Consider the following 18,003-nt stretch of genomic DNA (forward strand, 5'->3'; position numbering starts at 1 on the left):
GGATTTTTGTTTGCTTCAGTAGCATGTGACAGCACAGTCCCTGCTTTGCCTAGCTCTGCGCTGCAAGTCTCTCAGGTAACAGGTGGCAGCTTCCCCTGTTGGATTCTAGGTTTAAAAAAGAATGACCTCATGTGGGTGGAGCTCTGGGACTTCGTAGAGGTGGTGGCAGTCACAGCCAGGTAACCCTGGAGTGAAGCGGTTTAGTTAGAAGGGAGCAGATAAACTCGTCACTCTAGTAGCTTTAACCCTCACCCTGAGCCACCTTAGCAACCAGCCATTGCCTGCAAGCCTCTAAAGCTTGTCTTTGCCTAATATGGAGCCCAAAGAAGCCACTGGGAAAGAAAACATGGTCACCAAGAAAAAGAATCTGGCCTTCTTGAGGTCCAGACTCTATATGCTGGAGAGAAGGAAGACTGACACTGTGGTTGAGAGCAGTGTTTCTGGGGACCACTCTGGCACCTTGAGGAGGAGCCAATCTGACAGGACCGAATACAACCAGAAATTACAAGGTAACCAAAAAGAAATCAATTGTCCCAGTTACTGCACTCCCAGCTCCATTTCCGCTACATTTCCAATTGCAAAGAAAACACACAAGGCAGAGGGGAAAATTGAATACCACCTCTCCTTCCCACAAAATAAGAAGATGAAAGTAAATGTGACCTGTAAATTATAGGAAAAAAAATTATTATGTGATTCAATGTTAAAGAGTCAATTCCGAATTACTCTTAATATTGCTGTGTTTTTCTTTTTTTTTTTTCCTGGTGAGGGTAATCATTTTCCTTCTACCTTCCTCTTTTCTTCTCCCTTCTCTACCCAACTTAAGAAGTGGGAAACACTAGAAAGCAAATGATTTAGAAACCTGCAAAAGATTGTTTATCTCAATGGGTAGATATGTGATATTACACCATGAGATATATCTAAGTAATTGTACTGAACTGTGATTGTGGTTGTCTTAAATAGGGGCATGAAACTATAATCGTGTCTGTGACAAAGAAGGAATGTTATAGTCAGAGAGATGGTATAAAAAGATTTGCTGAAATTCACTTAGGTGATCATTTCCTTTGAGTAAATTGAATAATACTCAAATATGGTAAGAAATATTTAGCATGCTTATTTTGAATGACATTTGAGGAAATAACCAGTTTATTTTGTGATGGTACAAAGATAATTTGGCACAGTTATGATAGCACATCATTTGTTTCAGGGCCTTAATCTATATCCTGTCCTATCTATCCATTCTTTCTCTCCTGTTTCCTGAAGGTCATTTGTTCTAGTAAAATTTCATTTTGATGTTGATATTGGGCAGCATTTTAAGTCTTTTCTTCGGTACTTGTTATGTGGTCCTCCAGAACTTGCCTCTCCTGCTTTTAGCACAAAGTGTGTTTGAACTCTCATCATCCCACTGTGAGCTGTCATTTTGGATTTAAAAACTATGATGAGGTCAGAAAGACCGATAGGACATGCTTATATTTAACAAATCTCTTTCCACAAATATGAGCTTAGATTTAGTTATGCAAATTAATTAAGTTAAATAAGTTAAATTAAATGCATTTAAATTAAATCTAAAAATTGTTACTATAAGTTAATGTGTAAAAATAAAAAAAATTACCAGTAGTTCAGCACTAAAGCACAGCATCAATCTTATCCTCAAATACTTTTTTTTTTAAATGAGGGAGAGCATTGTTTAATCTTTGAAATTAATTTTTCTCCAAGCAATGGATACTTGGAAAGAATGGATGTCTTAAAATTTCAACTTTTATTTTAGATTCAGGCGGTATATATGTGTGTTTGTTACTTGTGTATTTTGTGTGATGCTGCGATTTGGGGTACAAATGATCTCATCACCTGGGTACTGAGCATAGTACCCAGTAGGTAGTTTTTCAGCCCTTGCCTCTGTCCATTTCTCGCCACTCCAGTAGTCCCCAGTATCTATTGTTGCCACCTTTATGTCCATGTATGTCTAATGTTTAGCTCTCACTCATAAGTGAGAACATGCAGTATTTGGTTTTCTGTTCCAGCATTAACTTGCTTAGGATAATGGCCTCCGGTTGTATCCATGTTGCTGCAAAGGACATGATTTTGTTCTTTCTTCTGGCTGTGTAGTATTCCATGATGAATATGTACCACGAGAATTTAAAATCATACACATTTAGTTTCTAATCCTGGTTCTTCAACTTACTACCAATTAGAACTTGAGCAAATTACTTTAAATATCTGAGCCTCAATTTTCCTGTCTGTGAAAGTGGGACTAATGATACTTGCCACATAGTGTTGTTGGGAGATTGAAATTAGATAATTACATAAAACATCTAGTATACTGGCTGATAAATTTTAGGAATAATGGGTACCATAATGATAAAACAGAACTTGCCCAATATTAATCGAAGTTTGTATACCTTATTTCTCTTTTTCAATTCTTTTTTGTCCTTTGATAAAGAGACCACATCTAGAAATTCAGGAAAAGCCCATTGCTTTATCCCTAATGACATGTTTTTTCTGTCTGAGTTTCACTAATTCAGCATCTATCAGAGTCTCCATTAGCAAAATAAAAACAGAAAATAATTTTTGCTATTCACAAATTTTTGCTTACTAAATTTTCCTAAAAAATAAGTCTATGACCACACAATAGAGCAGACATGGGTTGGTTACCTTGCAGAAGATCTCAGACTTCTTACGCACTTCATTTGATTTGTGGCTTTCCTGTGCTCTGTTGGATTCTTTGAAGGTGGAAGGCAAAACTCAGCAGTTAATACATGCTTCTAGTCTGTGCTTGAGAAAAATCACCAAGAAGTATAGAGGAGCACATAAGCCATAAAGATAGGCTGGCCTCCTGAGAAGTAACATCTTAAAAACGTAACCCTTAAAAGAATCCAAGTCTGATTATCGAACGCCTAATAGAGCTTTTAGCATGGTTCGACTAGAACAGCTTTGGCAAAAAGGGAAGGCATTTTCTCACTAATGTTCAAAGCAATCAGTTCTGTGCGTTTGTTCTCTGGCCTGTACAATACCCATTATTATGCAGATGAGTCCTAAATCACCTTAAGAAGCTCTTTATTATTCAAATGCCGAGAGCTTTTCCTCTCCCTTTCTTGGAACTGGTAGTCCCTGGGAGGCACTGAATAAACACCTGGACTGGTTAGAGCCCTCAGATAGGTGGCCTAAAGCCCTTGTGAGGTCAAAGAGTGCTTTCAAATACTGGAATTTCTGGCAACACCACATTCCTCAAATTATTTAGCTGGTTATTTAACTAGTTATTTAATTGGTTGTCCTTCAATGCTATATTACTTGAGTAAAATTCACTGCTCTAACTCTCTGGGGAAGCAAGTTCTCTGGGTTCCGTAAAATGTAAGATTTTTCTTTGGTGCTCTTGAGCTTGTCTTTTAACTCATGATACATAGTCTATCTGTTCAATTCAATTTCTCACATCACTTTAGTAGCATGAAACTTAAGTTGTAATAACAATTTTAAAAATGGTACACTGGCTGAATTAAAACGATAGAACATGGCTCTAACCAGGACATCCTAAAACCTTTGCAGAAGATTGTGATCACATCAACACAGTCAGTCCTACTAAGCCTGGAGTTGTACAATAATAGAAAGGCCACCCTTAGGCTCCCTTACTCCTTGAACAGATTAATTCAGTTGACTAGCATTTATTGAATATGTTATACCTTGTTCTTTGAAATTAATTTTTCTCAAGGCCCTTGATACATTGGAAAGAATACAAATTGTAAAATCATATACATTTGGTAAATTGACATTTATTGAATGTTTTAGATGCTGTGTCTTGAGGGTTACAATGAAGAGCAAAAACAGAATATGTGCCAGGAATTACAACTACAAAATCATTAAGAAAACATGTCTGACCTTTACTCCAAAGAGGCTCAAAGTCTGGTTGGGAAAGATAAGACAGGTAAACAAATAAATACAATAAAGTGGCATGACAGAAGTGGAGGTAGGATCAGTGGGTCCACAAAAGGAGGAAACGGTCTATTCAGGACTGCATGAAGGAAGCTGTCAGAAAATGGTGTCTCTAAGAAATGATAAGGGTAGGGATGAGGGAAGGTACAGGTAAGAGAAGGGCATTTGAACCTCTTCACTGTATTTAGCTCTGTCTGGAATGGTTTTTGTTTCCTTGTTTATCACCTGTTATTGACTGTCGTTCCCCTCCCTTTTCTCTCCCTCCCCTCTCATACACCATGAAAGAAACCCTATCTGTCTTGTTAACTGTTGCACCTCAGCAGCCCAGAATACAGTAAACACTCAGTAACTGTTAAATAGAGTGAATGACTTGAATGATCAGGCCCAAGCAGGAAACTGGTGTGAAGAAAGACACCATGGCCTGAAATAAGAGCCATAGTATTTATCTAAATACGTGAGGACACATGTTTCTATCAGAAAGATGATTCTTCAGTTAAATGAACATCAGAGATTAAAATGTACAGAATTTATATAATAAGTAATTCTTAGCGGAAGCCTGTTTCATTCCCAACTCGACCTTTCAGAGCACACAACAACCATATTTCAAAAATTCCTCTTCTATTAGTAACAAGAGCCATCTTAACTTCCACTAGCTCAATTCCTCATTTCCATTCTACTGGGAGCCATAGAAATTACCTAAATATAAGAAATTTAGTGGTTGGGTTGTAAAAACTCAGAAAGGGTTTCATAAATACTTATATACATGATCTCTACATTTGAAATATGCCTAATTTAAATAGTTATACAGAACTGTGTCTGTGCATATGCAGATATATATATGTGTATATATATGTGTGTATATATATGTCTCCAGTATGTAGATATAGATATACAAGTATGTACTTGTATGTGTTCATGTGTGTACTTGAGACACTTTTTTGCAATGATTAGACTTTTTATTGAAAGTTACTGTAAAATTTAAAGAACAAAAAGAACAAAAGTTTACTAACATTCAGGAGTCTTTTCTGAAAACCATATATGAATTCTATCACTGACATTATAGGTTTCCTCTCAGTATGGGTACTATGGACTGAATGTTTGTATTCCTCTAAAATTCCTATGTGAAACCTAATCCCCAATGTGACAGTATTAGGAGGTGGGGTCTTTGGGAGGTAATTAGGTATTGAGGGTGAAGCTTTCGTGAATGGGATTAGTGACCCTTAAAAAAAAAAAAAGACAAGAGAGAGCTTGCTTCTCTCTGCTCTCAGCCATGTCAGGACACAAGAAGGTGGCCATGTGCAAACCAGGAAGTGGGCTCTCAGCAGGAATAAGATCTTCCGCATTAGGAATAAGATCAACTTGATTCTGGATTTTCCAGCCTCCAGAACTGTGAAAAATAAATTTTTGGTAAACTTAAGCCACCTAGTCTCTAATATATTTGTTATAGCAGCCCAAACCAACCAAGACGGGTCGGTTACCTTTATCCTCTACGGCCACACTAAACTTCTGGTTAATTTTCTGGCCAATGCATATTTTTGTTTATCCAACACCAGGTGAAAAGGTGAGAATACATGGGTAAAATGCTATTACCCATTACCACTGCTGGTAACACAAGGCAAAAATTATGTCTCCATTTCTTAGTGGGTCTGTGGTACCTTCTATTTTTGCAAAGGCTATTGTATCATTCTAATTAAGAAAGGTTATCTTTATGAGACCCAAAGTTGTCTTAATATGGTGCTAAAGATGAACCACCCTACTGTATGAACTTTATACAAAATAACATATTGTGCCATGTGGGGACAAGTGGCTCAAATAATAAATTAGACTTGGTAAGACTATGAGGGCATTTAATTTAAAATGTTTTTTAAGAATATAGACAGTCTGTCAGGGAGCAGAAATTAACACTGGAAGACTTGGTGAGTTTTGTTCAAGGCCAAATGAAGAATGGAGTAAAACAAATTGTCCAGCTTCCTGTGCATGTTTCTATCCCAGTGCTACAAACCCTTTTTGTTCATGTCTGTTCTTTGATTAGTGAGTAGCTCCTTCCCCTTTATCTGCCTTCATACACTCTACAGTGAAATGGGAAGTATTTGAATCAGTAATGTGACACCAGTACAAACAGGTGTGTGTCATAGTTTGAAGGGCAAATCTTTCTAAAAGGCAAGACGTTTTAAAAACGCAGTAACTTTTGTCTTACTGCATGTATAGAAACCAGTGTAAAACACGGTATTTTACTTTCCTATTTTTTTTCAGTAGAGACATCTTGCAGTTTTTAGAAGGACCATTTGTGTCAAATAATGTGTGAGTCACAGAAATTGAGACTGTTTGAGCTATTCTACTACTACCATATTGTGATGGGCAAATTTATTCCTATGTTTGACCGATATGACTTTAGGTGTAACTTTCTTAAAAGTAGCAAACACAATTTCTAGTTGTGCTTTTTTTTGTTTATAAAAATTATGGGTTTATCAAAATGAGACATCAAGAGGAAGAAGGAATGAAAGAAAGGAAGGAGAGAGAGAAGGGGAGGGGAGAGACAGATAGAAACCAAGCAAGCAGCAAGAATGAATAGAAATATACCTTAAAATAGTAATATAGTTGGAGAAATGATGGGAGAGAGAAAAGCACCCAAGCCACATTCATCTTTGTTTCTGTTGACACAGGAAAAGAAAAAAAAACCTCTGTTTATAGAATTACTTTTTCTTGATGCTATAATCATATTAGCATCAGTACCTTTATGAATATTGATTTCCTGATAAAAGTAGAATTATTGCAAGAGTTGCTACATTTATAAGCAGTATCATTCTTAGAACCAGTCAAGACTCAAAGTTATGGCTTATTTGGGAGTCCTACCTTCACTTCTAGACTGTTTCTGAGACTGTGGAATTTTCTGTTCAACAGGCCTCAGTACTGGCTCCAACATTTGCTTGGACCGCTTCTTATCCCATGCTCTCAAGGGCAGACTGTGGTTGCTGGTGTGCATGCTCTTAGGCCTAAGGGACAACTGATGATGGGGGTGTTTCTGGAGCTTGATCATGCTGGAGTGTTCAGATCATGTCTACCAGGTTCCTCTGGGTGGAAAAGCTGGTAGAGAGAAGAGTAGAGATTCAAGCCTCAAGACTAGGTAGGAGTGCGTGTGTCCCATGGTCCCCTGCCAAATTTTGGCATAAAACTCTGAGGGATATCAGAAATCTAAATTAGAAGTTGGCCTTTCAGATTGTTATAAAATATATTTATCAAGACCGAAGGAAATATCACATTTTGTTTAATAGTTTGCCAGCTTCATTTATAACTTTTAAATATGTAGATCTGGTATGCTGGCCTCCATCTGTATCCTTGCTCCAGGTCCCACAAAGGAGGCAGTTATGTGTAGTTTTTGGCTGTAATCTATTTCAGGATATAACCCTTCTTCTATACTAGGTTGTGAAAGTAAGAGGGAAGGGGAGGGAAGGAAGAGATTGAGTATTAGTGTTATGTTATCTGCTAGGAACTATGCCAGCCAGATGCTGTCACACACACTGTTACTGAATCCCAACATCTCTTCTCTTCAGTTCTGATTTTATCATTGAGAAAAATAGGTGGTAGGCCTTGGGTTTGAGATGTCACATGCTTGAAATATTTGCAAAATGGAATGAATTTAACTAGTTGACTCAGTAGGTATTTTATACATATGATTTACTAAGAAGTCAAAGCCATTTGATGGTTGCAGCACATGTTTTGTAATGTGATGACATTTCTCTGCTACCATAATAAAGCTTAACTTGCTGTTTTTCACTTTGGAATATATTTTCTTTCTTTTGACTTATAGTGGCATGTCCCTGCCAGAGTGTCACTGTTTAATAAATACTTTTTTTGTTTAGTTGTCAGGGAACAAAATTACAAAGGTAGGTTAAGCAAACCTGTCTTATAGTAATAGCTTAATGATCTCCATCTCCTGCTTCATTGCATATCTTGACACTGAAACTCATCTTTCTTTAATTTTATGCCTGTTGTCATTTATTTGCATCTCAATAAAACTTAATATATATCAGAATAACTGAGAGTCCTATTCTACAGCAATGAGAGGAGGGAATACATTTGCAAATGAAAAGAATGGAATTATATGTGGGAAACAAGCAACTTTTTATCTGGATAGGTGATATTTCAGTAGAATTATATGAAGTCAGCTTAAATTGTGAGTCATAACTTAAATGCAGCAGGAACACAGAGTGCTATGATTTAAGACTTTGTCCAAGGTTTTCTGAACAATTTTTTTCTTGATTAATGAATCAGAGAATAAATGAATAGTCTAAGATACCTGCACTGAAGCCCTCGATAGAGGATGCAATCTTAGACTGACATACAATTCTTACTTAAAGAAGAAAACTTAAAGGTCATGTCATCCAGCTACTACTCTAAGTATTGTGAGTCATTATAGCACTTCGCAGAAACTATTTTTCCTGAATGCTTCTTAATGTTAGGTCTCCAGTGTCACTACAAAAAGCCATCACAGATTTCTCCTTCTGTGTTTGTTGTGAAATGGTTGATGAAGGCATTGTTTACCTCTCTCAGATTTTATTCAATGGAAAGCTGACTCTCCTTAAGAATAAAAACACATCCCCTCCCAGATAAAAACAAGCAATTTACTATATTTAGCTGCTAGGAGCTTAGGGTCAAATTTGCTTTTGTTCCCTGGCCTTTATATTAACTATTTTGTCTGTCTAAAAGTTTCTTTCCCATAGAGGCAGGGTGTGGTGGCTCATGCCTGTAATCCCAGCACTTTGGGTGGCCAAGGTGGGTCTATCGCTTGAGCCCAGGAGTTTGAGACCAGTCTGCGCAACATGGTGAGACCCTGTCTCTACTAAGAAAACAAAACAAAACAAAACAAAAAATTAGCTGGTTGGTGGTGCATGCCTGTAATCCCAGCTACTTGGGAGGCTGAGGCACAAGAATCACTCAAACCTGGGAGGCAGAAGTTACAGTAAGCTGAGATCATGCCACTGCACTCCAGCCTGGAGTCTCAGAAATGAATGGAATGGAATGGAAAAGTTTCTTTCCCCAAATCTCTGCAAGAGCAGATTTTTATCACTCAAGTCTCTGTTCATCTTTTTTGGGAGTCCCTCCCTGACCATCCGACCTAAAGTGATGTAGGTGAGGGAATACTTTTCCTCTACCCTCTTAAATTCTGTGGCTAGGACCTATGAATTGTATAGACAAAAGACATACTAACAAAAGAAAAAGCGTACACATTTTACTTGAGGTTACTATTTTTATGTGTCATGGGAGGCTTTGTAGGAAGAAAGAAGTAAAAACCTCAAAGAAGCAGTTAGATCTAGGGGTTTATATAACATTTTAACAAAGGTCATAAATTGTGGAGATATGACAAAGCCAAAGTAAAAGAGTTTAGGGTTGGGGAAAGAAATTGTGGAAAAGTGACTAGGAAATACATGGGAGAAGCTAATGGAAGATAAGGGTTATTTTTGTAAGATTTGTTTGTGTAGATTCATCTCTGTGTCAACTCCCTGTCTCTGATGATGAGAATATTCCCTTCTTGGTGATACAGGGAGGGTACTTTTCTCATGGTAAATTTACACTCTGCTTTTAAGTAAAAAAGGAAAAGGCAGAGAGCCCTTCCTGCATCTGCTATTGAGCATCTCCAGCTCAAAATAATCAATATCCCAAAGTGGCATATTTAGGGATGGTGTGTTCTGATCCCCCTCAGTGGCTTTCGTACCACCTATTACTCTATGAAATTATACTACTTCATTCTATTTTTGGCTTTTGCTGTCATTTGAATATAATTCTCCTTGGGGAAAAAGACTTAGCATTTAAGCAATGCCTGGTATACAGTTATTCTGCTCAATGACTATTTATTGAATGACTTTAAAATATCCAGTGAATAATTACAACTATATTGATCCTTATGATATACTTGCTTTTACAATTCTGTCATTTTCACTTTCCCACTGTGTAATGGTAGTTAACTTTCAGTTAATTTCTTTACATTCTTTTTCTGTAAAGAAAGATTATAAATAAATAAATTTAGTTAAAGAAGAGAATAGAAAGAGTTTCCTGGCCAAGAAAAATAGGATCTCTTTTTAAATGAATTTATTCAACAAATATTTGCTAGGTATTCGTATGTGCCAGGTATGACTAGGTCCTAAGAATGTTTTTTAAAATATCAGAAGCACACCCAGCCCATTGAGTGAGACAGGTTGTGAACAAATGATTGTAGTAATGTAACAAGGGCCTGAAGTATACTGCAAATTGGGTTTCCGACTTGCAAATTCTGAAACAGAGATTCGGGTGGAGGGGAATTATTAGGCAACATTCTGTGACCACCACCTGGGGAAGAAAAGGGAAGGACATAAGCCTGGGCACAGGGAGAGGCCGAGCTGTGATGTGGTCTCATTGGAAGCTTTAGCCAACTCTGAGGGAAGTTCTGAAGACGGATGATTTTTCAGAGTTGTCCCCAGTGTTGTGAAGGACCTGGGCCCTTGTATCACACTTTACATTTGGGGATGTGGCTATCTTGGGAAAGGGCATGGCCTGAGAGGTGCTTTCATCTGAGATAATTCCTAAAGAGGGCATATCTGCTGGTTGCACTCCCGGCAGCTGAAATAATAATTTATCCCTTCCTTTAAGGGGAACGGGTGCTAACATGGCATCCACCACATATTAAGTGGTTATTATTATTAGAGACACAAATAAAGCAATATAGGAGCTATGATAAGAAAGAGCTTAATTGCACCTCTGAAATGCCAAAAGAAAATACACTGAAATCTGAATCTTGAAATCCAATTAGGACTTTTAGGGGCAGAAGCCATTCCAGGCAGAGGGATTATGCTGGTCCTCATACATGGAACAAGGTAATAATACTAATTTTTGTATTTGGGGATTTCTAAATGGAAGAGTAGGTACAAACACCAACTGAACATCTGTAGTAGGCACTTAGGTGCAGTACGTCATTTCATGCTCTTAGCAACTTTGCAAATAAGTTATTGCCATATATTTATAGATGATAAAACAGAAGTTAAGAGAGGTATGAGCATTCTCCCAGTGGTCACATAGCTATTAATAGCAACTGGTGAAGTCAGAGTTTTCCTGAGGTTTGCTTGGCTCCAAAGTCAGTGCTTTTTCAACCATCATGCAGTTTTCCTGTTCTAACCTTAGTTTTTAGTAGTAGTACCTGTTTTATGGTTTGCTCTTAAGAAATCAACTGATTTTAATAAACTTTTGAACAATACTCACAAGCATCAAGAGAACTGTAAGTTCTGCCAATACATTCATCGGCAATGTTGAAGTGAACAGTGACCAACAAGTATTTTTCAGTAGCTGTGTTATTTTATGCCTCTCAACAAAATGTTCTATGTGCTTGGAAATTAGAAAGATATGTACTTGCATTGAATAAGGTCCATACTTCACAGAATCACTAGAATATTCTGCTCTAAAAATACAAAACTGATTATCTGAATTATCTAGTCTTTGAAAACTCCTTGTCATCACTAACTACAGAGTACTTACCTGGATTAGGATACTTGGTGAAAAACTGGGTCAGACTGTCAAACTACATGGCTCCTTTGCTTAACACTCCTCATTGCTTTTCATTTTTCTATAGCTAGCAGCAGTACCCAAAGAGGGGAATATATAAACCCCAGGAGATTTTACAGACAATCTATTGTGCGAAGAAAAAAATAGGTTTGTTTTTCAGTATTGCTCTTTGAAAATATTTATTGTTGTGTATGCTTCATAATATGTATGATACATTAATACGATACGTATAGTAGAGGTGTATACACAGAACAGTTTAACTGACACAATAAAAACATTTGCGGTAAAATTCTGACATGCTACTACATGGATGATCATCAAAGATATTGTGCTAACTAAAATAAGCTAGTCACAAAAGGACAAACGCTATATGATTCTACTTATATGAGGTACATAGAGTAGTCAAATTCATAGGGACAAAAAGTAGAATGGTGGTTTCCAGGGGCTGGGGGAAGGAGGAAATGGGGAATTATTGTTTAATGGGTAGAGTTTCAATTTGGGAAGATGAAAAAGTTCTAATGATTGCATAATAATGTGAATGTATTTAATGATACTGAACTGTTTACTTAAAAATAGTTAACATTGTTAATTTTATGTCCTGAATATTTTACCACAATAAAAAATAATAAAAAAGTTTGGCAGCCCTTGGTTTAACAATATTAAAATGGAATGTAAGGCTTTTCCCAATTTGACTCTATCTCATCTCTGGCCTGGAGGACAGTGTTACTTTTGTCAATGAAAAGAGTCAAACTCTGTGAAATATTTGAAGATATTTATTCTGAGCCAAATATGAGTGGCCAATGGCCTGTGACACAGCCCTCTGGAGATCCCGAGAACATCTGCCCAAGGTGGTCAGCCTGCAACTTGGTTTTATACATTTTAAGCTTGGGTCAGGAAAGGTGGGACACTCATCTTCTGCTAAAGACTTTAAATAAAAACATTTTCTGAAGTACCCATTTATTTAACTCCTCATTGCTCTGTCTGTGCTATGCTGATCACTGTTGGAGCCTGTAAATTCAAACCAATACCACTTCAGCATTTTTCAAGACAGGTAAGCTTTGTTTAATTCCTTTTTGAAATCCACTAATCTACTTTCTATGCCAATTAGCAGTCAGAGGAAATAAATCACATGCCCTTCCAATGAAGATAAAATATTCCCAGCCCCAGTATTTGAGCTTTCAAATTCAGAGTCGCAGAGGGTCTGTTCCTCCACATTTTCACTTAATACCTCACTGGCTCCCCTCCAAACCCTGTCTGACATGCAATTATTTTCAACCTATTTCACAGAAGGCTGCTCCATTCATCTTTCTGTGGGTCAGATTTCCATTGAAACTGATTTTAAAAGATAAAAGATTTTACTGTGTGAAACTTCCGTTGGTAGGGTTCGACGCAATGCTAAGCCAAGGTTTTTTTGGGTTTATGGGGGCAGATATGAAATTGGCAGCATGGAGAGGGATGAAAGAACATTTACAATCATATCTGGGGGTTTCGTAATGATCTGTCTGGAATAAAACCGTATATTGAATTATGGGTGGGTGTTTGCACTATACGGGTAGAAAGGGAATCGGACTGATAGAGGCAGGGAGGGAGTGTTGGTCAGAAGTTCTGAACTCAATTTCTGGCTTTGTTACTTAAGGTAGAAGACTTACTCTCTCTAGATATTAGCTTCCTTTTTTTATATAATGAGATAGAGCTGAGCAGAACTTATCACCTTATCTCCTCTACCTGCTCTTTTCCCGTTGTTCCCTATTTCTTTAAATGGCACCATGACCCAGTTAACAAGTCAGAAATCTGAGAGTCAGCTTTGACTTCTCCTTTACCCTCTGCATTGATTACTCACCAGTTCATGCTAATTTCACCTCTTGAATTTCTCTTGATCTGCTCTGTTCTTTCTATCTTCTTGGCAATTAGACTAAGCTTAACTCCTTCCTTCTTTCCCCTAGTGACTGGACTGTCCATGCGAAGAGCCACTTCACTACCCACAGGCTTCCTCCTCACCCTCCCCTGTCAAATCTAGTTCTGTGGAGGCCAAAGTGATCTTGCTAAGAGAATCTAATCATGCCCCTCATTTATTAAAAAATTCCTCATTGTCGAGATCTGTCTCCTGAGAATTTCTCTAGACTTGTCCCCTTTTCACAGCCTCTATCACTTGTACTTCAGCTGCACTAAGTTGTTTTCACATCTTTTTTTGCCACCAAGCCTTTAAATATACTATTTCTTTTGCTCATGACACTTTTGCATTTCTCTTCACCTTGTGCTACCTGTTTCAGATTTCAACTGTGTCACTTCTCCATAAGACTGATGTCCAGGCTGTGCTATGCTTGCATGGGTCACAGGTTATCATAATTATATTTATACTAACTACAGTTTTAATTTTTTATTTTTAATTTTTGTGGGTACATAATAGGTGCATATATTTATGGGTTACATGAGATATTCTGATACAGGCATGCAATGCATAGTAATTCCATCAGGAAAAATAGGGTATCAATCACCTCAAGCATTTATCTTTTGTGTTACAAATAACCCAGTTATACTCTCTTAGATATTTTGAAATGTACAATTAAATTATTTTTTTATTATAGTCACCCTATTGTGTTAGCAAATACTGGGACTTACTTATTCTTTCTAACTATTTTTTTGTACCCATTAATCATCCCCCTTTCCTCCACTACGTCCTCCAGACTACCCTTCCCAGCCTCTGGCAGCCATCTTTTTTTTTTTTTTTTTTAAGAGACGGAGTTTTGCTCTTGTTGCCCAGGCTGGAGTGCAATGGCATGATCTTGGCTCACCGCAACCTCCACCACCCAGGTTCAAGCGATTCTCCTGCCTCAGCCTCCCGAGTAGCTGGGATTACAGGCATGCACCACCACGCCCAGCTAATTTTGTATTTTTAGTAGAGACAAGATTTCTCCATGTTGGTCAGGCTGGTCTTGAACTCCTGATCTTAGGTGATCCTCCTGCCTTGGCCTCTGAAAGTGCTGAGATTACACACCTGGCCTGCCATCCTGTTACTATCTATCTTCATGAGTTCAATTGTTTTAATTTTTAGCACCCACAGATAAATGAGAACATGCAAAGTTTGTCTTTCTGTGCCTGACTTTTTTCACTTAACATAATGGCCTCCAGTTCCATCCATGTTGTTGCAAATGATGGGATATTATTCTTTTTATGGCTGAATAGTAAGTACTCCATTTACACCAGTTTTTAAATACTGACCAATATTTAAAAATGCAAAGTGATTTGTTTGCAGAATCTTTCTGGAATAATTCTTAATCTTTTAAATTTGTCTCATTCAACTCCTAATATAACAGCAGTGCTTTGGCAACTTGACTTTATAAAATTATTTCAAAACATTAAAGCAGTTTTCACAGAAACATACACATGGTATTTTACCCTCATATTTCATTAATTATGTAAGTTTCGTTAAAGTAATATAATTGCAAAGAAGTACAACTGACATAATGAGGTCAGCTGTTGAACACAATTAAGTCTTGAAAAATATGCCCCTTGATTGTTAAGTGGAGAAGTACATAGACATCAGTTTGTGTATTTTAGGGAGATAATGGAAAGTGTTGATTTATCTCATGACTTCAATACCCTGTCTTTACTTCTCGATTATACATATCTTGATGATAAGAGCTGTTGTTTATTCATTTAATATACACAACACAAAGCACAATATCAACTCAATATCCAACATGTAATTTAAAAAATTAATATTAAATTAGATATAAGGTTTTTTTCTTTTATTATTATACTTTAAGTTTTAGGGTACATGTGCACATTGTGCAGGTTAGTTACATATGTATACATGTGCCACGCTGGTGCTCTGCACCCACTAACTCGTCATCTAGCATTAGGTATATTTCCCAATGCTATCCCTCCCCCCTCCCCCCACCCCACAACAGTCCCCAGAGTGTGATATTCCCCTTCCTGTGTCCATGTGTTCTCATTGTTAAGTTCCCACCTATGAGTGAGAATATGCGGTGTTTGGTTTTTTGTTCTTGCGATAGTTTACTGAGAATGATGATTTCCAATTTCATCCATGTCCCTACAAAGGACATGAACTCACCATTTTTTATGGCTGCATAGTATTCCATGGTGTATATGTGCCACATTTTCTTAATCCAGTCCATCACATGAACAGACACTTCTCAAAAGAAGACATTTATGCAGCCAAAAGACACATGAAAAAATGCTCATCATCACTGGCCATCAGAGAAATGCAAATCAAAACCACAGTGAGATACCATCTCACACCAGTTAGAATGGCAATCATTAAAAAGTCAGGAAACAACAGGTGCTGGAGAGGATGTGGAGAAATAGGAACACTTTTACACTGTTGGTGGGACTGTAAACTAGTTCAACCATTGTGGAAGTCAGTGTGGCGATTCCTCAGGGATCTAGAACTAGAAATACCATTTGACCCAGCCATCCCATTACTGGGTATATACCCAAAGGACTATAAATCATGCTGCTATAAAGATATAAAGTTTTTTAACTCCAAAGACTATGGAATTTGTAAAATTGTTAACTTACCTTCAAATTCTAATATTCTTTGATTTGTATGTAATTATAAACATATTTGTGTTGTGATGAAATTATATATTAGTTAATGGACAGATTCTTGTGTTTTATTATCTTTGTGTTCTCCACAGTCAAATGACTGTGAAAGTTGCTCAGTAAGTAAGTATCAAATGGTGTATGTGTGCCTGCCTGGTTGGTTGTTGGGAGTATGAGAATGTTCCAACATTCTTGAAGTATGTCTTTGTTAGCAGTATGAGAACAAACGAATACATACTGCATTTTGTTTATAAAAGTGCATATTCCTGAAAATTATTTTTAGGGTGAGGGCAAGTGTTGTTAAGTAAGGCATTAAACAAAACCCTAAGCTTGGTATATGAAATTATTCACTACAACTATTCTTTACTAAGAGATCAGTAAGATTTCAATACAATTAAGAAAATCTAAATTCAGGATTATTTATTGGTAGCTATTGAAAAACAATATCAAAGGGGAACCTTAATCTAAATAAACAATGACTTAGAATTTTATAAGTAATAATAAGCTGTGTACTTTAGCAGGACACAGCTATTTAATCATCTCCTTGCCCATTAAACTTGTTTGAGAAGCACATTCTCAGTGAATGCTCAGAAACTTATTTGCATTGGTGATTTAGCTTTGGGGTAAATGATTCAGATTTTTAAAATTCAGATGTTATTATATTATGCTAAACAACATGCAAGGGCTATATCCCTAGCTCATTTGAATTTAGCCTGAATAATAGCAGTGCACATTAGGCCTGGTGTTGAACCGACTTTGTAGCAGTCTTTGCTGTTTTTGCTTTTTCCAGCCAAGGAGGGCAATTTCCTGATAGATGGTCAATCTCCCCTCTTGCCCTTGGAACATTTCCAAGGAAAAGAAAAAGAGGGAAAGCAGGTGTAGCCATTCAGAACCAGATACAGAATAATGGCAAGTAAATCATGGTCGTAAAAACAATGACTGACATTTTTTGAGAGGTTTCTGGTGTGTCAGACATTGAATTAAGCAATTTTCATGCTTTATCTCAATTCTCACAACCTCCTAGCAGTGAGCAGTGGTTAACATGCAGGTTCAGGAGCCAGACTGGCTTAGGTTTGAATCCTGGCCCGCCACTTTCAGTGGTGTGACCTTGGGCAAACTACTTAACCTCTGTGTGTGTCAGCTTCTGCATGCGTAAAAGGAAGGGAATATATATACATCTTATTGTGTTTTTGTGAAGATTGAAGAGAAAATGCAAAACAAACTCAGTGTTTGCACTGAAAAATGTTAGCTTTTATTATCATTTAATATTACTATTATTCTTTTTCTCTTTCTACAGTAAATCAATTTAGAGAAGCCAAATGACTTCGTCCAGGTCACAGAGGAAGTGGGTGTCATTGCCAGAACTGAACTCTATGCCTCCCTGTCCAGCAAAATTCCACTACATAGAACATAATGTACCGTACCATGATCACGACAGTTCCAGGCAGGGAGTGAAGGGAGAGAGCCCAGGCTTCGGAGCTAAGCACATGAAGTTTGAATCCCAGCTCTTCTGCATATTCTATGAATCACTGAATATATTTACATACATTCACTGTATTCAGTTTCATCTCTAAAATTAGCATAATATCCCATTTTTAGAGTTGTGAGAAAGATAATAAATAATGCATATTTTAAAAACTGGTAAATAAAAAGTTCTTGAAATTGGTTGCTCTTATTATAGGCTTATCACAATACATTATAATCAAATATAATTGCAGTAATAGTGTATAATGCTTTAATATCAAAAATAATTTGGGGGAACATACACATTTATAAACAAAATGCAGTATGTATTAGTCTGCTCTCATGCTGCTGATAAAGACATACCTGAGACTGGGTAATTTATAAAGGAAAGAGATTTAATTGACTCAGAGTTCCACAGGGCTGGGGAGGCCTCAGGAAACTTACAGTCATGGCAGAAGAGGAAGCAAACACATCCTTCTCATGGCAACATGAGAAGGGGAACTATGAGTGAAGAGTGGGGAA

At 37.1% G+C, this 18,003-nt stretch overlaps 1 protein-coding gene and 1 long non-coding RNA gene across 2 annotated transcripts in view; both read left to right on the forward strand.

Moving 5' to 3' along the window:
* The first annotated feature begins 313 nt into the window (after positions 1-313).
* ARHGEF38 (Rho guanine nucleotide exchange factor 38) overlaps positions 314-18,003 on the forward strand; it is a 128,766-nt gene continuing 111,076 nt past the window's right edge. The window contains exon 1 of the mRNA XM_004040230.5: positions 314-509. Coding sequence (XP_004040278.1) covers positions 314-509 — 196 coding nt within the window. The remainder of the gene's footprint in view (positions 510-18,003) is intronic.
* LOC109026652 (uncharacterized) lies at positions 8,995-17,679 on the forward strand. Its single transcript, XR_002005701.2, has 3 exons — positions 8,995-9,051; positions 10,706-10,769; positions 17,315-17,679. It is a non-coding gene; the product is annotated as an uncharacterized lncRNA (long non-coding RNA).

This window comes from Gorilla gorilla, chromosome 3, assembly GCF_029281585.2.
Source record: "Gorilla gorilla gorilla isolate KB3781 chromosome 3, NHGRI_mGorGor1-v2.1_pri, whole genome shotgun sequence".
NCBI classification, from domain to species: Eukaryota; Metazoa; Chordata; class Mammalia; order Primates; family Hominidae; genus Gorilla; species Gorilla gorilla.